The sequence below is a fragment of the Pelophylax lessonae genome, assembly GCF_965119305.1.
Source record: "Pelophylax lessonae genome assembly, chromosome: 3".
NCBI classification, from domain to species: Eukaryota; Metazoa; Chordata; class Amphibia; order Anura; family Ranidae; genus Pelophylax; species Pelophylax lessonae.
This window is the reverse complement of record NC_138770.1, coordinates 449,083,592-449,108,940: the sequence shown is the minus strand read 5'-3', so window position 1 is coordinate 449,108,940 and position 25,349 is coordinate 449,083,592. Positions and strand designations below refer to the sequence as shown.

The window sequence follows — 25,349 nt, the reverse complement described above, 5'->3', positions numbered from 1 at the left end:
CCAGACCGCCTGTTTAGGACGGTATAAGACCTGTTCCTTCAAGGGGTGATTGTCCCGGTTCCGACTTTGGAAAGTTTTCAGGGTTTTTACTCAAACCTGTTCACAGTCCCCAGGAAGGAAGGCAAAGTGCGTCCAATCCTGGACCTCATGGCACTAAACTGCTTTGTGCGACATAAGTTCAGAATGGAGTCCATTCGAACGGTGGTGGCATCCCTGTGTCAGGGGGATTTCCTCGCCTCTTTCAATATCAAGGATGCCTACCTTGACATTCCAATATGTGCCCGTCACCAGCGTTTTCTCCGCTTTGCTGTGGGAGTGGAGCATTATCAGTTTGTGGCGTTACCCTTTGGTCTCTCCTCTGCTCCTCAGGTCTTCCCAAAACTGTTAGCCCCGGTGCTAACCTTCCTACGCCAACGGGGGGTAGTGGCACTGGGCTACTTGGACGATCTCCTTCTGTGAGTGGAGTTTCCCTCTGCTCTGGTGGACAACCTGGAGATCACAATATGAACTCTGCAGGAGTTTAGCTGGATTCTGAACGTTCAGAAGTCTGCTCTGGTTCTGTCCACGAAGCTGGACTATCTGGGTCTGACTCTGGACTCTTCCTTAGCCAGAGTGCTCCTTCCTCTGGACAAACTCAAAAATTGCAGGCTGCAATTCACCTCCTGCTGTCCAACAGATTGTCGTCCCTCCGGACTTGCATGCTGGTGCTGGGCCTGATGGTGTCTACCTTAGAGGCGGTTCCGTCTGCACAGTTGCATACGAGGTCCCTGCAAAGGGAGATTCTGGCTAAATGGGACAGCACTCCCCAGTCTCTGGAAAATCAGTGCCAGAGTTGGGGAATGAGGAACTCCTTGATATGGTGGCTTCATTCTCCGGCGCTTCGGCTGGGAACATCCTTCCTCCACTTGTATTGGACAGTGGTCACCACAGATGCCAGCCTGTCCGGCTGGGGAGGCGTCCTCCGCAAGCATTCTGCTCAGGTGATCTGGATGCTGGAAGAGTCCGGACTACCGATCAATGTCTTGGAACTCTAAGCGATCAGACTGTGTCTGGATCATTGGAAGGATCGTCTTCAGGGTTGTCCACTGCACATTTAATCGGACAATGCCAGGGCCGTGGCTTATGTCAATCATCAATGGGGCACAAGAAGTGTCCTGGCAGCTCTGCAGGTAGCCGGCTATCTAGGGTGAGCCGAATGTTTTTTTCCAGCCCTCTCTGTCGTGCACATTCCCGGGGTAGAAAATTGGCACGTGCATTATCTCAGTCGGCAGGCGTTGGACCACGGGGATCGGTCCCTTCATCGGGAGGTGTTTCTCATTTTTTTGGTGGGGCACTCCCAAGGTGGATCTGTTGATGTCTTGGCTCAACAGAAAAGTGTGGAGGTTTGTAGCTAAGTCAAGGGAACATCTGGCGGATGCCACAGACACACTGGTGTCCCTGTGGGGTCAGTATCGGCTGAGCTTCTGCCCAGACTTCTATGCAGGATCGAGACAGAAGGGATTCCGGTCATCTTAGTGGCTCTAGACTGGCCTCCCTGGGCTTTGTGTGTCGAACTGGTGCGGCTGGTTGCCGATGTTCCTTGGAAGCTTCCTTTTAGGGAGGATCTTCTTTCCCAAGGGCTGATCTTCCAACCTGCTTTACAGTCGCTGACTTTGACGGCTTGGCTGTTGAACGCCAGGTGCTGAAGGATAGGGGTTTATAAGAGTCTACGATTCCTACCCTGTTGAAAGCTAGGAAATCTACTTCTAGGAAGATCTACAATCGTACGTGGAAAACGTACATTGTGTGGTGTGAGTCTCTTGGGGTTCCTCGGTGGCTCGGGTCTTAACCTTCCTTCAATGGGGGGGGGGGGTTGAATAGACAATCGTCTGTTTGTTTGTTTTTTTTGCATGCTAGTCTTCATATCGAAAATGAAGAGGTTACTAAAGTTAAGAAAATTCTTGTACGACAGAAAAAAATTTGGAAGGGATGTAATGTGTTATATTGTATTTGTATTGTGTTCTCTGACGAAAACTGTACTGATTAAACGAAAAAATCGTACACTCTGGTATCGTATGAGAAAAATGTTTGTGCTTGTAAAGATGATCATGAGAAAAGTGAGGGATCAGCCCAGAACTACACTGGAGGAGCTTGAGAATGATCTCAAGGAAATTGGGACTCCATTCACCAAACAAACCATTGGTAACACAGTAAGCCGCCATGGATTGAAATCCTGCAGTGCCTGCAAGGTTCCCCTCTTCAAGAAAGCATACGTACAGGCCTGTCTGAAGTTTGCCAATGAATATCTAAATGATTCAGAGAAGGATTGGGAGTAAGTGCTGTGCTCAGAGGAGACCAAAATTGAGCTCTTTGGTATTAACTTGAACCGCCGTATTTGAATGAAGAAAAATGCTGACTATGACCCTAAGAACACCATCCCTACAGTCATGCATGGAGGTGGAAACATTATGCTTTGAGGCTGTTTCTCTGCTAAAGGTACAGTCCGACTTTGCTATATTCAGGGGCCAATGGACGGGGCCATGTATTGTAAAACCTTCTTTCCACAGCCAGAAAACTAAAGATGGGTCATTGATAGGTCTTCCTGCATGACACTGACCCAAAACATACCGCCAAGGCAACAAAGGAGTGGCTCAAGAAGAAGCCATTTAGGGTCATGAAGTGACCTAGCCTGTCTTAATCCTATAGAAAATCTATGAAGGGAGCTGAAACTTTGAATTGCCAAGCGACAGCCAAGAAAACTTAAGGATTTAGAGAAGATCTCTAAAAAAGAGTGGACCAAAATCCCTCCTGAGATGTGTGCAAATCTGGTAACCAATTACAAGAAATGCCTTACCTCTGTGGTTGCCAACAAGGGATTCTCCACCAAGTACTAAGTCCTGTTTTGCTTGGGAATAAAATACTTGTTTTACTGACTGAACTGCAACTCAATTTATAACATTTGGATCGTGTTTTTTCAGGATTTTTTGTTCTGTCTCTATCATTTAAAATATACCTATGATAAAAATTATAGATCCTTCATTTCTTTGTAAGTGGGCAAACTTACAAAATCTGCAGTGGATTAAATAATTATTTTCCCCATTGTATACAGTAAGTGGAGCTGCATGTGAATCGCAGAGGAGCGCTTTCCGGTTTCTGTGCGCTTCACATGCAGTTCTGTATAGTGCAATTTCAGCCCTATTCATTTTGAATGGGCTGAAATTGCACCACACCACAACAAAAGTAGTGTATGCAACCACATCGCATGGTACTTTTGTAGCATGTAATCTGGTGGGGGCAAACGCAATGTGTTTGCGACCTGCATTTGGGATGTCGTTAACTTGAACTGACCCCGCAGAAGATCGCAAGGGCATTGCAGATGGAGAACGTGGCTCTCCCACAAGGCGTTTTAGTGTGAACAAACCCTAAATCTTATATAAGAACATTCGTTAGTGATTGTCTGTCTTTAAAATTGCCTTCTAACTCCCAGTTTTTTCATTAATGTATTTTTTGTTTGTTCTACTGCTTTCAGTTGAAATGCATTCATGTATTGACTACTATACTGTATATGTAAAAAATGACTTTTTATGATTAATTGACCAGTAAAGCCACTATTATTTGCACTTACTGCTTACTATGTAAGCAACTGATAAATAAAATATTGTAATTCTATTAATAGTGCAATTCTCTTTAAAATCAAGCTTGATACTTGGAAAGATTGAATCGGGTGGCTCCACTTTTATACAATGTGACAACCTCTCTCTAACTAGGATTTATCTAACCTCACCCTGATCCTTATTGTGTACATACTGGGCAAATGTAACCAGCATTGTGTTATATCTTTGTCATTTGACCAGCTTTGTGAAAAAATAATATACTAATTAAACCGGCAGTTACTATTGCCAATTACACTTTATCTGCATTATTTATACGCAGCAATGCATGTAAAGCTGTTTATAATTGGCAGATATTTTACTGGTTAGGACCTTGCCATTTTCATAATGATCTCTGTAGTTGCAAATGGTATTGTATCTCTTTTGCAGAAATAAAACAGTAATTTATGCTTTTCATAACATGGAATCACAAAGGAGTATTAAACAGAAAAATTACAAATCAGAGTTTAATTGGCCATTTTATGATATATTACCGTAGAAAGCAGGCAACTTGCCGACCAGCCCATAGTAAAAATACGTAATTACTTTGCAGTTAAATACTTGTGGTATGGCAGCAACTAGCTGCCTTAAACCCTGGTATTGTTTTTTTTCTATAGCAGATTCTCTCGAAGATAAAAGTGGTCCTACAGGCGCAGCCAAGATGGCCGCCACTCATCTATGCCCTTGGAGGAACAGAGCGACCTCTGAAAATAATAAATAGGACCTGTCATCCTTTTACATTCTTTGTAATAGGAATAAAAGTGATAAAAAAAAAATTTAAGTAAAGGAACAGTGTCAAAATAAAGAGTAAAATAAATAAGAAGAAATTTATTTTTTAAAGTTGCACAAGCAAATGTAAACGGTGATCGGTAGAGTGAGAGCAATAACTCTAGTGCAAGACCTACTCTTTAACAACAGGTAATCTGTAAAATTTAAAACATCGCCTATGGAGATTTTTAAGTACAGTAATTTGTCCCCATTCCACGAACGTGCACAATTTTAAAGTATGACATGTTAGGTATCTATTTACTTGGCGTAACATCATCTTTTACATTATACTAAAAATTGGGGTGAATATTGTGTTTTTTTTCTTTTAATTCATTAAAGTTTTTTTTTAAAAAAAAACTGCGTTTGAAATACCACTCCGCAATTACTGTGGGACATAAAATATTGCAACAATCGCCATTTTATTCTCTAGAGTCTCTGCTAAAAGAAAAATATAATGTTTGGGGGTTCTAAGTAATTTTCTAGCAAAAAATAATAATTTAGACCTGTAAGCACAAAGTTCCAGAAAAGGCCAAGACATCAATTGGCTTAAAGCAAATCAAAGGGCACATAAGTTAAAGTGAACGTCTAGCTAAAAGATTTTTTCTTAGTTTTGGATAAAGTGAGAAAGGGTTAGAAGAACCCTCGCTGGGTTGCTACTGCTATCTTGGCTCCATTAGAGAGATTTCCATCACTTCCTATCCTGCTGAAAATGTTTTACCAGACAGGAAGTAAGGGGGACTCTCCAACTGCAACACGACAAGCAGTAGAAATACTTTATACATGTCTCATCTTCTTTTAAAAGGATAAGTCCAGGCAAAACCTAACTAACGCTAAACCTGCTCTGTGCCACATTCTAAACCTAATCTATCTAACCCTGTAAAGCAAAAATCGCTGTACTTCTCTTCTGCACCCAATTCGGTCCGGTCTCCAGCGATGGAAGTTCTGTGCAGGATAGGACCGACAACGGCTGTGAAATGAATAGGAAGTGATGTCATCCATAGACTTACTATGGGGCTTCCGTTATCGAGTGCCTCTCCTGCACCCACTTCCACGCTGAAGCTGCCATTGACAGCTCAGCGTGGTACCAGATTGGCTGCAGAATAGGTAAGTACAGTGATTTTGTAAGTACAGTGATTTTTGCTTTACAGGGTTAGCTAGATAAGGCTTAGAATGTGGCACAGAGCAGGTTTAACTTTAGTTAGGTTTTGACTATCCTTTAGGCCCCTTTCACACTTGGGAGTCTGTCGGCGGACTCCGTTTTTCTCAGCAGGGGATCAATCCGCCGATCCCCCGCTGAGCAGGCGGATGGCAGCTCTGTCAGGTCCCCGCTGTTCTCTATGGGGGAATCGGATGAGAACAGACCACCTGTCCGTTCTCATCCGATCCCATCCGATCCCATCTGATCCTATCTGCTGGACGGATGGAAAATAGGGTTTCCAACCATCCAGATATGACGGACCGGATCAGATGTCAGCGGACATGTCTCCGCTGACATCCGGTGTCCCATAGAGATGCATGGGGCATCCGTTCAGATACACCTGAAAAACTGACAGGCGTCTGAACATCTGAACGGTCCGCTAGTGTGAAAGGGGGGCTTAAAGTTATTTTTTTTCTCCAGTCAGCCTGTACCTATTGTAAAACATATGTATAGCATTAACATATAAACAAGAGGATGAACTAAAGCAAGTACTTCAGCCATCTGGGTCCTTGTGCTGTTAAAGTGGCCACACACATCAATATCCAATTATAAATATATTTATCAACAGCTATTTAGTGTGGTAACCAACTTGGATATACTGTACATTGATTGATTAGGTAGGCTTGTACAATGAATTGACATTGGTAAATATAAATGTAACATTTGTAATGTGTGTTTGCTTCCCTGATGGTAATGGCACAGCAAGAAAGGGAATATGATACAGTGGTATTAGCTTAAGGCTGGTTCACATCATAAATTGCATGAGAACATGCTGTGCGTTCCTGTGTTATTTACATGCAGTTTGGGGGCAGTGTGATTTCAGCTCATTCATTTAAAAAGATTGAACTCGCACCAGACAGGAGAAAAAGTAACGCATGCACTTTACAAAATGCACAGCACCCAGATTGTATGGTACTTCTGTTCTGGTGCAGGCAAATGCACGGTGTTTGCGACCTGCGTTTGGGGTATCTTTAGTATTGCACTGACACCCGCTGCAGATTGCAAGTGCAGTGAGTTTTGAATGTTTTGGTGTGAACTGGCCCTTAGCCCCTGACGGGTCAAATGGCATGACAAGTTCTGTCCTATTGGCAGTGTTCAAATTAATGCCACACTCACTTTGCAGTGCTACATCGATTTAAAAAAGTATTAGGGCCCTTTCACACGGCCGCTCTGCTTGTCCGCAAATCATCCTATTTTTTTGCGGATGATTTGCGGACATAATGTAAGTCTATGGCATTGCGGGTGTCAGCGGAATACCATCCGCTGACATCCAATTTTCCTCCTTTCAGTTCTGTTCCGTTTTTTGGAACGGAACAGAACCCTATTTTTTCATCCGTGTAAAAAACGGAAAGGAAGGAAAATCGGATGTCAGCGGTGTCATCCGCTGACATCCGCAATGCCCATAGACTTACATTATGTCCGCATATCATCCGCAAACGGATGGGATGATATGCGGGCACACGGAGCGGATGACACAAATGTCATCCGCTCCGTGAAAAAAAAAAGTCCCGCAGCAGACTAAAGCAGCGGAGCGGCCGTCTGAAAGAGCCCTAACATGCACTAATTTTGGCAATTTTGGATGCAACTTCAATAGACATCTGTGCATGAAGCCGCACAGATGTCTTCAAAGTCACACCTGAAGTTGCACTGATTTCAATGCTGCAGTCAATGTGAATGGGGGCATGGAGTTCTTACTGCAGATAGAGGAAAATAAATATCTACTAAACTTTACACAAAATTGGAATGTTTGACCTACCTGGCAAACAAAGTATTTATATAAACATACAGTTGTATAATGTTTTATAATAATATATTTTATAAGAGTTTAAAGGAAAGATGTGCACAATAAACAAGTGACGGTATAAATAATGAACATGTCATGTATGCACTTTCACAGCAGTCCAAATCATTTGGTGGAGGAGGGATTATGGTGTGGGGTTGGGCTTCGTTTGGAACTTGGCTTAGTTCCAGTGAAGGGAATGATTAAGGCGTCGGCATACCAAGACATTTTGGACAATTTTATTCTCCCAACTTTGTGGGAACAGTTTGGGAATGGCTCCTTCCTGTTCCAACATGACTGTGCACCAGTCATACACCAGGTGACAATAATTCTAATGAAACGCATCAGTGGGAGCCCATGTCCATGAGGTACCACGCACGCCAACTCTGTATACTGGTCGATCGACTTCTAGGATGTCTTGATTAATGCTCATTTTATACTGGATTTCTGTAAGTGTTTAGCACTCATTTCTTTTAATAAACTTTTGAGCAGTTTCACACTATGTGGCTGTTTTATCTTTCCTTCATGGGCCCTACTATGGAGTAAACTTTACCATCAGCCATGACAGTACCACTACCTGCAATATAATAGAGGAAGCTGATTGGATCTGTTCTACTTCTATATCACGCCTGTCTAGACTCTTATAATTTGGAGTCTAGACCTCTGGTAAGGAGGCATTTTAATTCAATATCCGTGGAAGTGCAATCAAAACGCACATCAATTATATTCACTGTTACTGGATGTTCATCTTCAACAATTTACCTGCATTGTTCAGAGCAGCACTTTATGGACACTTGTTTATTAATTATCTATGTTTAGCGGGGCTACATTTTTTATTGTTTTACGTTTTTCACTATTGGTCCTCTTGTGTTGTTGGCAGCAGATTGCACTTTTATATTTAGTCTGTATACCTGTGCAATATTTTTTTGTTTATGATTTACAATAACATACATAAATGATCTTACCAAGATCCTATATTTTATTATTTCAGGTCAATGTACGGGTGACCACCATGGACGCGGAGCTGGAATTTGCCATACAGCCGAACACTACTGGCAAACAGCTTTTTGATCAGGTGGGACCCAGTAATTGTACAGTAATGTGTTAATTTACAGGTTTTTTTTTATAGTCATAATTCAAGTAATGTTGCTAAATACTGGGGTATCGACACAAGATTCCTATCAGGCTCATGCAAGTGTAAAGTTGTTAATAGTGTGCGTGTGTGTGTTTGCGCAAAGAATGAAAATGCTTTTTTAGCTGTACCAATTAACCACTTGGCGCCAGCTGCACACAAATATGCAGCCTCTTGGCGGGTGGCCCTTAGTGCCGAGCGGCCACATATTTGTGTGCATTAGTGCAAAAATAGCTGTGCCGAGCGTGCACGCTGGTTCACATTGGTGCGATGCTGGAAACCCGTGAATCCACTGCGCATCGCACCCGCCTCACTGGCAGTTCACACTGCCATATGCGAACCGCTGGGAGTGTCAATACAAAGTTAATGACACCCCTAGATCAGTTCGTATATCGCAGTGCGAACTGTTAATTCAGACAGGAATCAGATCGCATAGGTGTGAACACCCATGCGATCTGATTCTGGTGCGAACCATATAAAGGGTCCTGCACGACTTTTGTCCGAATGTGATGCGATGCAAATTCAGCCATACAATCTGTATGGCTGAATTCGCATCACACAGACATCTCATGGCATTTGCACAGCAGTGCGCTGCAAATCACATGCGATGTCTGACATCGCCATAGTGTGATCCGGCACTTAATGTCCCCACTCTGCTTGAGTTTCAAGCTGCTGTAATTGGGGAAAGATATTACAACTGGTAGTGTCAAAAGTCATCTGTGTCTTTTTCCTCCCACATATTCTTACTGGGAAAAGATGTGCATATATGGAAGTAGAGCCAGACCAAAAAATAGGTCCAAATTAATTTATTGATGTCATGTTAAAAGACAGCCAACGCGTTTCCGGGGTCAAAGAAGCTCCCCCTTCATCAGGGCTTCAGTTAGAAATGAGAACCTTGAGTAGACTCAAAAAAATACTTTCCTGTTTGTATCCATGCAGGGAGCTGATTGCTGGATTCTGGTTCCTGTCCAGCATTATCTGCATCAGCAGTCAAAATAAGAAGCCTAAACTCATATCAAAGTCCCAGCGCCACTTGGATGCCCTTTTTTTTTTTTTTACATATTCTTGCTGGTCTATGTGGCTGCCCAAAGTGATGGACTGATAGAATGGGGGCAATGAGCTGCTGTATTTGGCATCAGATGTTTTTTTCTGCAGCAAGTAAACTCCCCAGCATGTTATCCTATGTGTCCATGCACACATAGGCTGTTATCAGCAATTTTTGACAGGGGCGTTTTCTGGCTTTAAAAAAAGAACAGAACTAGTGGATGTTAGAGGTGTTTTTAGCTGTAAATACGATCTAACTCTGATAAAAAGCTGAAAAACACTGAAAAAACATGGCTTTTTGTTGTTTATCAACGTATGCAGCAGGTTCAGTTTTGCCCATTTTTTATTTGCTCTGCTATTTTTGAAATGGCCCTGTGAAATAATGAATCAGTAAATCCATTAAAATGTAAAAAAGACACCATTTCCAGCCAACAAATGCAGCATTAAAGTGATTGTAAACAATCACCTTGTAGAACAAACCATTCAGTGGAAAATAGAAATGAAAGGCAAAACATGTACAAATACCTTTTTTATAAATGATCACATTTCCTCTGTTCTCATCTGCATTAGAGCTAATGAGAGGAGAAGCAATAGTACACCGATTTCCCCACTAAATTGAGGACAAGTCTGATCATTGGAGGAGAGCACACTGAGTTCCCAGCATATCTAGAGATGGTGTGCTCTCCTGCTAAGAGTGGTCAGTTTTTGAATAGGAAAGCAGAGGGACTGGCAGGAACACCAGGGATTTCTCACACAGGAAGCGATACAAATAGATCAGGATACTTTTTCATACAAGTACATGGTACAGCAGGCACATATCAGGAATATGAAATGTTGGGTTTACATACTGTTTAACCCTTTCCAGACAGGGTGTGCATTACATGTAGCTGTGTGGTTGCAAAAATAAGATACCCTAGCTGGAACACTGATTAAAAATCTCCCTATTGCATTCCTTCTTCATGATCCAGTATTATTATGAAATAGGCACACATTGTGTACGGCTAATGAGCCATTGCAGCAGGAACAATAACTTGCTGAGTGCTCGTTTGCAAGGAATCTTGGTGTACCAAAAGTAATTGTTTTACATTTTTGGCTGACTTTCCTGTTCCAAACTATTTAAATTATGAGTGACCAAATGCCAGTTTACATCACCCTTGTTGCCCCAGTTTTCCAAATGATCTTCAAACTATAAACAAACTTTAAGAAATGATCAGCCAATTGTGCACTCCCATCCGAATTTCAAATTAGGAATAGCTTTATTGCAATGGTAAATGCAGTCACTGATTAGATTAAAGATTACATCTGATTAACCCACATTGGGTACTTAGTAGTCATTGCAATTCATTGAAACATAGAAAAGAAATATGGGAACATTAAGGCTGACCCTGAAGTAAAAACTCAGTCTTCATATTTACTATGCATCCCCATACCAAAATTCTGCAATAAACAATCTTCAGGGAAAAATGTTATTAAATATAATTACTGTACCCCTGGCTTTGGCCTGCGGCCTCTGGTGAAGGTAAAATCACACTCCTTCCATTGAGATCCCAGGGAAGTCTGATTGGCCCAAATCTCATGAACATATGCTTCACTCTCCAAGTACAATCCCACTGTGTGTCTATGAGGTCTCACTGTGCAGATATGACCACCACTGGGGCTGGGGGGATGGTTCACTTATCTTTAGGGTGTATACTACACATACAGTATTCAGCAGGTATCTGTTTTATATCAAATGTCTTCTCCCATTATCTCCAATCAAACAGACATCCCAGTTAATATAACCCAATACAGCAATATTTGATCAGTCATACATGTACATATTAACATTATTAAGCACAATATTGACGGGAATTATTAAAAAGTTTATGAGACAAATTCTGTCTTAACTAGTCCTATTGCCCAAAGCAGCAAATCGGCTTTTATTTTACATTTTTTTACACACAACTTAGAAGATTTAAATGTAAAAGCTGATTGGCTGCACTCCAGATGTGACAGAGTCTCAGACACTATATACTAATTTCTCTCAAAGTGTTAATATTATTTTATGATGTACTGACTGATGTTGATATTTAGCCACTTGCCGACCGCCTAACTGTAAAAGTACGTCATCAAATACCAGGGTTATGCAGCAGCTGCAATAACCCTGGTTTCTTTTTTTCAGTCAGGCGGCCGGAAAGCGGTCCCAGCAGCGGATTCTCTGCGAGATCACTTTTGTAGGCAGCGGGAGAGGGCCACCCCCCCCCCGCCTCTTCCCAGTCGTCTCTGAGATTACCGGAGTGGCTGGTGAGCCCGGAGCCAATCCAATCCCTCTGATGCCTGGGCAGGAACCCTCGTGAGGGCAAGATAGCCCCCACTCGGCTCTATGCTTTTGGAGGATTTTTTTTTTCTCTTAAAGTTTTTTTTCTTTTAAAAGAAAATAAGAGATCTGAGGTCTTTTTGACCCTAGCTCCCATAATAAAGAGGGCATGTCATGCTTATTTATATTACAAGGGACACAATAAAATAAAAAGTAAAATAAATAAGAAAAAAAAAATTAAAGAGCCCCATCCCTTCAAGTACGCGTGTAGAAGCGAACACATACATAAGTCGCGACCGCATATGTAAATGGTGTTCAAACCACACATGTGAGGTATCACCGTGATTGTTAGAGTGAGAGCAATAATTCTAGCCCTAGAGCTCCTCCGTAATTCAAAACAGATAACCTGTAAAAAAAAAGTGTCACCTATGGAGATTTTAAAGTAACGTAGTTTGTCGTCGTGCGTGCGTGCATGAGTGCGTGCAATTTTAAAGCATGACATGTTAGGTATCTATTTATTTGGCGTAACATCATCTTTTACATTATACAAAATAATTGGGCTAACTTTACTGCTTTGTTTTTTTTTTTTTTTCATTCAATAACGTGTAATTTTTCAAAAAAGGATTGCATTTGAAAGACCACTGTGCTAATATAATGTGACATAAAATACTGCAATGATCAAAATGTTATTCTCTACGGTCTCTGCTAAAAAAAAAAAAAAAAAAAATATATATATATATATATATATATATATATATAAATAAAACGTTTGGGGGTTCTGAGTGATTTTCTAGCAAAAATACAGATTTTTACCTGTAAACAACAAATGCCAGAAAAAGTCAGGTTCAGCAGGTGGTTAGGGATCTGTGCATTCAGAGACATGGTTCCAAAACACAGGTATTCTGCCATGTCCTCATCCTCAGTCTCATCCCTTAATGTTACATAGTTACATAGTAGGTGAGGTTGAATAAAGACAATAGTCCATCCAGTTCAACCTGTGTAGGTGTGTGTGACTGTAATCATCTAACCTAGCCTTTAATCTCCTGATCCTTGAGATGCAAGTCTAAGAGTCTTTTGAAAGTCACCATACTACCTGCAGAAACCACCTCTTGTGGTAGACAATTCCACAATCTTGTAGCCCTAACAGTAAAGAACCCCCCACGTTGCCTGAGGTTAAAACGCTTCTCCTCTAATCGCATTGTATGTTCTCGAGTCCTCATGCAATTCCTTCGAATGAACAGCTTTTTTTCTAAGCTGAGATCCCCATTAAGATATTTATAAATTGCTATCATGTCCCCTCTCAGACGTCTCTTCTCCAGGGAGAATAAATCAAGCGATTGCAGACGCTCCTCATAATCAAGGTCCTCCAATCCCCTAATTAGTTTAGTTGCCCTTCTCTGGACTTTCTCCAGCTCCAACACATCCCTCCTGAGGACTGGCGACCAGAACTGGACAGAATACTCCAGATGCGGTCGGACCAGAGTTTTATAAAGTGGAAGGATTATAGTCTTATCTCTGGAATACATCCCTTTCTTTATGCATGCTAATATTCTGTTGGCTTTGGAAGCTGCCGCTTGACATTGCATGCTGTTGCCTAATCTATCATCAACCAAGACTCCCAGATCCTTCTCCATTTTTGATTCCCCCAAGGGTTCCCCCCCTAAAGTGTATTGTGTTTTTATGTTTTTAGTCCCCAAGTGCAAAACCTTACACTTCTCCACGTTAAACCTCATTTGCCATGTCGTTGCCCACTCCGTAATTTTGTCCAGGTCATTCTGTAGGATATCTGCTTCATGCTGTGTAGTTATTGCCCTGGCCAATTTTGTGTCATCTGCAAAAACTGATAACGAACTACTGATCCCGTCCTCAAAGCTGTTTATGAATAAATTGAACAAGGTCGGCCCCAAGACTGAGCCTTGGGGGACCCCGCTTACCACCTCAGACCAGTCTGAGTATGCGGTGTTTATTACCACCCTTTGGACACGGCCTTTTAGCCAGTTCCGTATCCAAGAGCAAACCCTGCTGTCGATACCTGCAGACCTTATTTTATAAATTAAGCGCTTGTCCTAAATGCCTGTACCACTTAGTCCCGGTTCATATTATGCGATGCGGGAACCCTGCAAATCTACTGGGGGTGTCAATTCAAAGTTAATGACACCCCCAAATCAGTTCACATATTGCAGTGCGAACTGACATTCGGACGTGAATTGGATCGCATAAGTGTGAACCAGCATGCGATCCAATTCTGGTGCGGACCCAAAAAAGGGTCCTTTGCATGTTTGTGCCAAATCAGATGCGAATTCAGCCATACTATCTGTATGGCTGAATTTGCATCGCACAGACATCGCATGTGATTTTCAGAGCAGTGCGCTCCGAATCAATCATGTCTGCCATCGCACTTATGTGAACCGAGCCTTACAGTAGTACAGTGTTCAGCCTCATTAGGCCACTGCCTGCCACAGACGCTGCACCCGTTCCTCCTGGACACTAAAGTACCAGGAGGGACACACTGCAGTTAGATGGTCCCATGGGCAAGGGGCCCAAAAGTACCATATAACTTTTTTATTTCTACAAAAATAAAATATTTGTTGTTAGGTTGATTATAAATCACTTCAAATAGATAATATGTTTAAATTTAGTTGTCATGATTTTGTGATAGTGATTAAACCGGAACTATATTGCAGCAATGTAAGGTCCATGAGCACCCTTTCCAACTGCTGTCATCTTCGGCCAATCTTTTTCCAGCTTCCAGTCTTCGGCCATTTTAATTGGCCAGGCCGGGGTGTTGTCACTCCTACACATGCACACAAGTTCATTTATCTTGGCATTTACAGTATAGCTCAGTGTACATTGTGAACAAGCAGGTAAGAATAATTTAGGCCAGAAGAAACATGTGTCTCTTCTGCATTAAAACTCTTGCCTGTTCCCAAATATATATCTATTGAGTAAAGCTAAATGGTATCCAATTGCTTCACTGTAATTGCTAAATGCATGCCTTTCCCTCTACTTTCTTATTAATATTTGAGGGATGTATGGCCACCTGCATGTTCCAGTAGCTGCATTGTGATTAAATCCCCTGAGGCTTCTAGTCACTAAGTCTGCTTCATTAATTTAGCAGCTGCCATCCTGTGTAACAAGTTTACACAGTATAAAAACTGATAATTATATACACAGTACATTTACATTTACACACATAGGAATATACATCTGTCTGCATGCTGTCTGCTCAAAACATTAAAGGCCATCAGTAAACAGATACTATTTGTATTGTCATAATGTCTGAAATGCATCGTTGTCCCTTTAAAACATACTTTTACATTTTAGTATGATATTCATATAATACTTTGTAGCCAGTGTTGATCTGGTAGGTGTGTGTGTGCTAATTAATTTTAATATATTTCAAATCAGAGGTTTCATCATAATGTTTTTTTTTATTCAAAACTTTCAGTATTTAAATCAAAAATTCTGTAATTTTAACATGTGTTAGTAAAACTGTACATACCATCGCAACTACTATATGTAATCCAGGTGAATTATACCTTGTTTTTTTCCAGATAAATTGGGCTTTCTTTTGGTAGTAAATAGAAACAGATACCTCTGGCCGAAAATAGTAAACAATTTTCATTGTTGTAAATTTAGCTGTATATTTCTTGCTGTCACAACCTAAAATAAATTCTTCTACTCCTGACAATCGCAGCATTACCACATACAGTATGTGTATGTTGTTTGTACCCATAGTGCAACCCAGAAACTTTGGTGTGCATTTTGCCTTTTTTATCCTTCCCAAAACACACCGCCACTGATACTAGTATATACATTTTTTTTCAGATCCTGCATAAAATGTATTGACCTGTAAAGTGTTTTTGTAACCTTAACAAATAAATTCACTGCCAGCCCCTCTCTTAAATCCAGCCATAACACACAGTGTTTTCTTTAAAACAAAGCCTCTAACTACCTTCTTTTCCAGAGATCTTCAGGCTAGTCACGTGACTCCTGGCTGCTCTCCTACTCTGATCCATGTCTACAGTGGGAGGGGCCGAGATCTCCCTCTGAAGTCAGCTGGGTAGGTCACGTGAACGCCATGCTGGCTGCTCCGCCCCTTCCGCTGTAGCCCTTGATAGGAGTAGGAGAGCCGCTGGGAGTCACGTGACCGACCTGAAGAGCTCTGAAAAAGATATTTACAGGGTTCATTTTAAAAAAAAACTCTTGGGTCAAGTATGCAGTTTTTCAGTGGGTTTTGCTTATGGTGTAACAGTGTGGTGATACAATGGTGGTAGTTCTGAGTGCAGAGCTTCTGGCAAATAGAATGATGCCCTAACCTAAGGCCCCCTTAACACTAACCCACCCTTGAACCTAACACTAACCATCCTTATAACCCCTAACTATATCTAATCTAAGTTTGTAGTGAATGTATAGCTAATACTGTTTTAGTATATCGGATAGAGTAAAGAAGGTTTAAAAACCCCGTCAATTTATTTTTTGAAAAAAAGGGGGGTGTGGTGACTATTGTCACTCACGTGATCGCGCCTAGGATGAAAGGGTGTCAAAATTAATAAAATTAATGAAGGTTAATTATAAAAAAGATTAAATTCAGAAGATTGAGCTGCTAGTCAAGAAAACAACAATGTGTTTGTGAAGCGTGAAACAAAGGGAGACAGCGCCCAATATTATCTGTGCAATTCAATATATAAAACCACTTTCAGTAATGATAAGTTATGGGTTGCCCCAAGTGATTACATAAAGTGACTGTGCAACTATGAATAAATAAATAAATAAATACAAATGCAGATTATAGTCCTTAAACTTGAAAGTGCAAGTGCAAATGTGCAGCAAATAAATCAAGGTGATTGCAGTGCTTGGTGTTCAGAAAAAATTGCGTCCTTCATTCAAATAAGGGAAGGAAAAGGAATCCATCACCAGGTACCCCACTCACTTACCAGATGACCCCTTGGGGTCTAGCATAGGTGAGTGATAGCTTTCAAGACGGTCCCAGTATTCAGCCAGACTCTCGTCTCCCCGCTCTCTTGATAAACTTTGGAGTTTCACCACTATGTAAGAAGGGCTGGTGTGGGTTCCGCTAGGTGCTGATTCTGATGCACTTCACACCTTAGCAAATTAGATCTTTTGCCTCATTGGGTTCAATTTTCAACCCTATTCATTTGCAAATCATTCTGTGTGCAGCCAAGATTTCACTCCAGCTATCTCTCCTCCTCCCTTAGTTAGCTAATACTTTTTTAGTATATCGGATAGAGTAAAGAAGGTTTAAAAACCCCGTCAATTCATTTTTTGCTGTCTGTGTCCCATTGGGGAAATTGCCTGGAGATGCAAAGGGCAGTTTAAAGGAATCTTTACAAATTGAGTGGAATTCCCTCTTAGAGTTTGTTCACACGGGCACTAGGATCTCTACACCCACACTGGATTGATGCATAGGTTTGAACACAGACAGACTGTGTTTAGAGCTGTGCATTGGACCTATACGGATGTACAGCCAAGGACATGAAAGTTAGTGAGGATGTGCGTAGCCGTCAGTCTTTCATTTTAACAGGCTGTCTATATGTGCCTGTGCAGATAAATACAGTATAGCCCTCTGCATGGGTGTCCAGGCCTGGGCCCCCATGTGGATGAGCCCTTGCTTGTCATTAAAACGGGTGATCACTTTGGATGTTTTACCCTCATTCACTGTTCTGGTGAGTCCTATATTTTGGATTTAGAGAGGGTTTCTACCTTGGAAGGAGAGGAACATAGAAAGCAATAAAATGCGACAGAGCTTTTTTTTTTCATTCACTTCCCTAACCAAAACCGGGAAAAAAAAAAAAAAAGTTTTAGCTGCACATTTACTTTATCTTCTTATTTGCATTAGTTAGTCTCACTGGTCTGGAATCCTCTGCTCTGAATAGTTCTTGTGCCCAAAAGAATAGCACCAGAAACCTTGGTGACGGAATCGTCCCTTAGTACTGATGATTTATTTTTGTTAGAAAAATGTTCAGAATAGTCAACATTTGTACTGTCTGTCATGAGTAAGAGATTAATAATTGATACCTTTTACTAAAAGCTAGATTTTTTTTCTTTTTTGCTTTGCAAGTCTTTGCATACTTCTGTCAATTATTAACAAGTACTTTGTGATTTTAGGTGGTCAAAACAGTGGGACTGCGTGAGGTGTGGTACTTTGGACTGCAATACATGGATACTAAGGGTTTCCATACTTGGTTGAAACTTGATAAAAAGGTAAGTTTGCCATTCAGTAGTAGAGTCCAGAAGTCATATCTAAATTCTAGAGATGGCTGATGGTTCCTCACTTGTAAATCGCACTGTAACTATTTAACCAGTGCAAACAATGTGTTACAAAAAGTGTTTTCTCAAAGAGCAGCTTATATTATTGCAGTGCTAACTGGTTTAGGGTATAGTGGAAGCTAGATATAACTCCATTTCCACTAATGATAACACATTTGCCTTTGTCCTATGCAGGCCATGTTGCCATTATAGTTTACTTTTACTGAAGCTGTGTCTTGTTCCCAGCAGCATAGCCTGGCTCTATATTAGTCTCCATATCTCCTGTAAAACAATTTGCTCCAGACCACCATAAGAAAGAACTGATTGGAGAAGGGAAACCACTTTGTATTGGCTTGAAAGAGCAGTCTTTCTCCCTGAAGCAGATTTTTCAGAGCATAGCAGGAAGTACTCAGAGCCTGTAGGTTGCATGTATTTTTTATTTATTTTTTTGTAAAGAAGAATTATATTTATTAAGGGTAACACATAATATTGGAATTTTATGAGAAGAGGCTGGGGCGACAAGTAAGGTTACATGCACATGGATGCATTCTCCCATGCAGCGTAAAAAGGTGCCTGAAGTGTTCTGGAGCTGCATACAGCTGCCCAAAGACATGATTGGGTGAAGGTGACTGTGTACAACTTTTTGCGTAGAGTTGCACACACGCACAGTTGCAATGCACTGAACGCACACTACCTGCAATTGCAACATAACGCTTGTGCGCATGTGCTGCTCTACACAAATAGCAGCTGCCTTCGCCCATTCATGTCTATGGGGAACTAAACGCAGCTTCAGGACATCCCGGGCACCAAAAAATATGTACTGCACAGGCAAATGCGCCCACTTGTATGTAGCCTTACTTGCCCCAGCCTCCTCTGAAAAAATGTAAAATATTAAGTGTTACCTTTACTGAATATAATTAAAAACTGCATGTAGTGAGCAAGGTATCTTCTCCGCAGTATGCTTTCATAGGGGGCATTCTTTTCTACTCAGGTTGTGCCTGTTTTTTAAAGAAAACAAAATAATACTTTGTACACCTTTTGTTTTGATGCACCTGAAATGTATTCAACTGTTTTAAGCTGAAATTACATTTGGGCTTTACAGGAAGTAAAGTTTTTACTTCTTTGCACAGGTATAAACTTAAACTTCAGCTCCAGAAACTGGACAAAATTTACCCTTTCAATGGGGCTCCCCTGCACTTATTTCTAGTTGGTATCAGAAGAAACTGTATTTCTTACCTAAACCTCCTCATTCCACAGGAGAGGCCCCTGTGCTCTCATCTTCTCCCCAAAGCTTTAGTTAGTGGGCAGTACATTTCTGTCATTATATACATCCCAGGGCTATTCACTCTGCATTGTATATGAGAAGGAAGCTATCAACTACAGCTTGCAGTTGAGGCTTTGGAGACTGGTCTCACAGCATGGACGCAGCTTGCGGGAATGTGGACTAAGCTAAATATTACTCCTTATTCCTGCATCCCTAGACTTACCCCTGGTTCACATATATACGGTGCAGAAAATGCAGCTAATCTTGAGTTTTTCTCGCACCACATTGAAATCACACTCTGTTCATAAGATCTGCCACTGGTGCCAATGTTAAATTAATGACATCCCAAAACTGTTCGCAAAACACAGTGCAGTTGCAAGAATTGAATCACATGTTTGTTCACACCTATGCAATGCAATTCCAGTGCGGCAAAAAAAGATGCCTGCACCTTTTTCGTGTGGTGCCAATTGAGCCCATACAAAATGAATAGGCTCAAATTGCACTGAAAAGAATCACATGTGATTTGAATAGGAATGCAGTGCAATTCCTATCTGAATTACATGCAGTGGCCTGCACCGCACAAGGGTGTACCCACCCTTAATGAGCAGTTTGATTTTGCCTAATTCCTGGAATTGGGCATTAAAAGGTGTCTCAGTGTATGCTTACAGTCCTCTGACAAAAAATGCTGTGTCTTAGGGCCAACAAAGGGTTTAGTCTTACCATCAAGGTAAAACTTGTAGATACCAGTCAACAGTTCACATGACTACAGACACTATCAGTCATGTCACAAATGTTTTTATTAATTTCCCAACTAAGTACTGTTGTATTTCTTAATAAATATATATATATATATATATATATATATATAAAGCTTTTTTTTTTTTTACGTTTTGGATAGAATAGTGAAGGGTTTCTACCTCTACTATTATTTTGTGCACCGTCGAGGACATTTTGAGGCAAAATTAACATCTTAGACAGGTGCCCCCATTGAAAGATTTTCCATCACCTTTTGTCCAGTGAACAACTGTAAAATGTTGGATTTTATTTCACTTCACACCCGACTATCCAGAAATTACAATTATTTTTTTTACAGCACTGTAGCTGATGAGGCCAGCAAATATGACTCATTTTTTCCGTGTTTTATAATGCACTTACTGGGTATTTTACTCTATACAATTATGCTGAAAATCAGATGAGCTATCCTAGAAAGAAAACAATACAACAACACATTTTTAAATAGCAGATGTCACACTTCCCAGGATTAAAAAATGTTTAAATCACAATAATAAATGCATCAGCACACATCATTATTGCCTCCTATGTAGACAGCAGTCTCAAGACACATATGATAGAAGAAAAAATGTAGTAGATATGGAACAGCTAGAGGAAGTGTACATTTGGACCATAGCAACCAGATATTACTGTCATTTTCAATATCTTTTATACAGATGACAGTTGTAGATTGTTGTGGGCAACACAGACATTTTTATTGCCTCCAAATTTTATAGCTCAATTACTGTAAGTTGATAAAACGCTCTGCTACTTTTTTTATGAAGATATCCTTATACAGGATTTATATAAGGCTTGTACGTTTATAGTATTAAAATAAGGCAACATCGTTTTGGGGAGTTGGATGTTTTATAAGCCAGGGCATTGGTCATGTGATCTCTGCCCACAAGAGTTGAAGGCCTGACTCTGGCTAAACAGTTCTTATCCTTTTTTAGCAGGGGAATAATACACCTCTATCTCTCAGACATCTCTGATGATGTCTAAGGGGTGAACTTAAAGACTGGATTTGAAACGTGGCAAATTTAATTTTGGCAAAGACATTACATACGCTGTACATAAGTGAACTTTCAACTTCAAAAACAGGATTAATCAATGCATAAATATTCATTTTGTGTAACCCAGCCCTTTACTGTTTAAAAAAAATTAGGTGGTATAAATTTACTTTAATTTTATGGGTGACTTTTAATTGAGTTTGTGGCTACCTATATGTGTGTTGCATTTGCTGCCAGTTTGCACCCCTTTTAAGCCTAGTACACAGGATCAGAAAGTCAAATGAAAAATACCACTTTCGAATCAATGATACGATAATCTGATCGTTAGTACACAGCTTTTGATCACGACAGTACATCCAAAAGTATCCGAAGGGACCAAAAAAATGTTCTTGAGCGGTACTAGAACAAACGATTTTCATTTACTTAGTACAGTATTTGTCTGAAACGAAAATCAAAAGAGCAAGACCACACATGCTCGGAAACTAAAAAATCATTACAGTACAAAACAGCACATTACATCACTTCGGGAGTTGTATTCTGTTGTGCGAGAATTTTCGTAAGTTTAGTAACCTCTTCATTTTTGATTTGAGACTAGCATGCAAAAAGAAAAACGGACGATCATTTGTCCGATATTCTCATCCTGTGTACAAGGCTTTACGGTTTGTCACATTTTGCTATTTCATACTTCGCTTGCAGATTTAAATAGTATTGTATAATTTTATACAGTAACACATTATTTGCTTTGTGATCTACCCAACTTTGATTTTTTGACAGCAATATTAACTAAAGAAGTTACTAGAGCTCAAACGTTTTCTGCTTAAAGTACTCAGGCTGTTAATGTTTACACCTAATGTCTAACCTGTAAGTGGGATGCCTGTTAGCAAATTTATTTATTAAAGCGGACCTTGTACTTAAATGAAAGGTCTGCTTATTCTGCCTGGGCCCATTTTCTCTTCACAAACAATGTACTATTAGTAGGTGTAAGATGTACCAGTAAAAAAAAAAAAAATAAATGTTAGGCTTTATACTTACCTCACTCCAGTCTTCTGCCCATGCTTGATAGATTGACTTGTGTAAAACCAGGGTGCCCATACATCAGGGGTGGGGAACCTTTTTTCTGCCAAGGGCCATTTGGGTATTTATAAAACCATTCGGGGGCCGTACAAAATTATCACCTTTAAAAATGAGCCTGTTATATTTGGTCAAACATTTAATTAACTCACCCCTAATGGGATGGCTGCAACTGCTTCTCTTTCGTGATTTGTGTGATGTTAGCTGGTATTGATGATGTTGCTACTCGCAACAGGTTTTCCAGGTTTGCGTCGGTCAGTCTTGAGCGCAGTCGACTTTTTTTGTGGTGGTAAGTTTTGAAAAGAACTGCTAGCAGGTACTGCTGGTGGGTATAGCTGGCTGGTACTGCTGTGGGTACTGCTGGCTCAGGCTGGTACTGCTGGCTTGTACTGTGCTGTGAGTACTGCTGGCTGGTACTGCTGTGGGTACTGCTGGCTGATACTGCTGTGGGTACTGCTGTGGGTACTGCTGGCTCAGGCTGGTACTGTTATGGGTACTGCTGACTCCTGTACAGTGCTGTAGGTACTGCTGGCTGGTACTGCTGTGGGTACTGCTGGCTCAGGCTGGTACTGTGCTGTGGGTACTGCTGGCTGGTACTGCTGGCTCTGGCGGGTACTGCTGTGGGTACTGCTGGCTCAGGCTGGTACTGCTGGCTTGTACTGCTGGCTGGTATTGCTGTGGATACTGCTGGCTCAGGCTGGTACTGCTGGCTGGTACTGTGCTGTAGGTACTGCTGGCTGGTACTGTTGTAGGTACTGCTGACTCTGGCTGGTACTGCTGGCTCTGGCTGGTACTGCTGGTTCTGCTGTGGGTACTGCTGGTTCTGGCTGGTGCTGCTGTGTGTACTGCTGTGAGTACTGCTGGCTCTGGCTGGCTGGTAATGCTGGCTCTGGCTGGTACTGCTGGTTCTGGCTGGTACTTCTGTGTGTGCTGCTGGCAGGAAATGCTGGCTAGGAGAAGTGTAGCAGCGCCATGCTGGAGGAAGAGTGATGTTTCCTGTATGGGTCACAGGAGGAGTGCATTTGATATCACTCCCCCTGTGACTCACTCAGACTGTCATAACGGAGCAGGAACTATACAGGAAGCATCGGCTCCGTTCTGACAGATCAGCTAAGAGACACAGACTAAGCTGCATGAGGGGCCAGACCAGATGACTTCGGGGGGCGCATATGGCCCCCGAACCGTAGGTTCCCCACCCCTGCCATACATGGATCAAAAGTCTAAGAGAAAAAGTAGTCCCTGTAACAAGAAACAGGGAGGAAAATTGGATATTTCTTTGACAAAAAATATAGCATATTGGGTGGTAAAAAAAAAAAAGTATCATTTATTTAATTTATTTCATATCAAAAATTGCCTCCAATTAAAAATACAGGGTATCAAAGACCCAGACTTAGAAAATACTCTAATCCACATTTACAGTGCATGTCATACATGCTTACATGTAACAAAACATGACGACCATGAAACAAAACACGTCGAAGCTACGCTACATTATTGGGAAACATGTTGATGTCATCAGTGTCACGTGATGCCACTCGAGGCATAAGCTGCAGGGTTAGGGAGCTGAGTGGAGAGGACCAACAAGCTGGTGAGTGGATTCTCCTGAAACGTCAGCATTTGTATGCACTGGACTACCGTACTGGACCAGTTGGATAATGAGCTCACATGGATCAGACATGCCACATTTGGGACCATCTGGAAGCGTGCACTGAGCAGAGGTAAAGTATGCATGATATCCCAACCAAGACTGGTTGTGTTTGTACACCCCTCATGCTGTACTAAGGTATTGGGCCCATGTCTGACTGGTGCATTATCCACACAACATGATCTCCAGTTGAATCCAAGACCCTTGTATAGCATAAACAGTCTTCTTGTGAAGTGTGTCAGCTGCATACCAGAGACTGCAATTATACACACTCACTGCACTGTTACAAGGATCTCCAATGTGGCCAAAAATCACTGGTTCCCAGGTGATATGTAAAATCCTAAAATAACCTGCAGAGCTCAAGTGTGTCTTCCTATCATAAGCCAAACAACACTGTACCGCACGGTTAACTCTAACCTAATCAGCCAAACTTATACTAGAGACTCAGATATGTTGGAACTGGATCATGCGGTCTTTTGCTCAATGAGAAGCTGTTAACATCTGTAGACACCTTCTTTCCAAAACCTACAAAGAATTGTTTCATTGGTAATCTATATACGGCGGTTAACCATGATAGAACCCTGTGTGGTGAAATACTTGGCGTCCGGATGCTTTTTGTTGTTATTGTTTTAAGTTGGTCTTGTTTTCTTACTTGTAAGCATGTATGACATGTACTGTTATTGTAGATTGGAGTATTTTCCCATTCTGGGCGTCTTTGATACCCTCTATTTTTAATTGGGGGTAATTTTTGATATGAAATAAAATAAGTAAATTCTACTTTTGTTTACCACCCAATATGCTATTTCTTTTTTTTTTTGGTCATAGAAATAGCCACTTTTCCTCCCTGTCTCTTGTTAACAGGGATCACTTTTTCTTTATGTGTTGTTTGGCTATAGTGACTACACCACACTGGTGATTTAAATATTGGGAATGCTATATGGGAAATTCTCTTCCTGATTTAAGGCCTTAAACCCTTCTTGTTTCTACTTAATGGATCGAAAGTCAGCCAATCCCTGCTGAACCGGCCAAATTTTCATCCATGTATGGCTGGCTTAAGTCTCAAAGTGCATAAATGATGCAAACTGTTTAAAGAGAATTTATAGTGGATGTTTACTTTCCCTATCTTATGTGATATGGTCAGGTTTAAAACAATATTTTAGTCTAGTAAATATTGCATATTAATAGCACAACATCTTGTAGCCAGCCAGCAGATGGAGCTCCAGTGTCCTTTTCACAGCAATAGCACTATTCATTTTCAGCTGTGCTGAAAGAGCTTCCTTTTTTACAGAATGAAATATTAGGATAGCCATCTATCCCATATCAGATGTCTAAGTTGAATGCTTTTATCAGACAAGGTAGCTATGACGCAAGCTACTTTGCTTTGCTGAGTATCTGCATATGGTATATATCACAGTCCATTAAACCCTGGTCATGTAGTAAATGTTTATTTGCAAAACAAAAATTGTAAATA

The 25,349-nt window shown here is 41.0% G+C and overlaps 1 protein-coding gene across 1 annotated transcript in view; it reads left to right on the top strand.

The window, feature by feature from the left end:
* The window catches only part of EZR (ezrin), a 144,591-nt gene that overhangs the window by 60,337 nt on the left and 58,905 nt on the right, over positions 1-25,349 (top strand). Inside the window, exons 2-3 of the mRNA XM_082249572.1 lie at positions 8,367-8,450; positions 17,977-18,072. Coding sequence (XP_082105698.1) covers positions 8,367-8,450; positions 17,977-18,072 — 180 coding nt within the window. The remainder of the gene's footprint in view (positions 1-8,366; positions 8,451-17,976; positions 18,073-25,349) is intronic.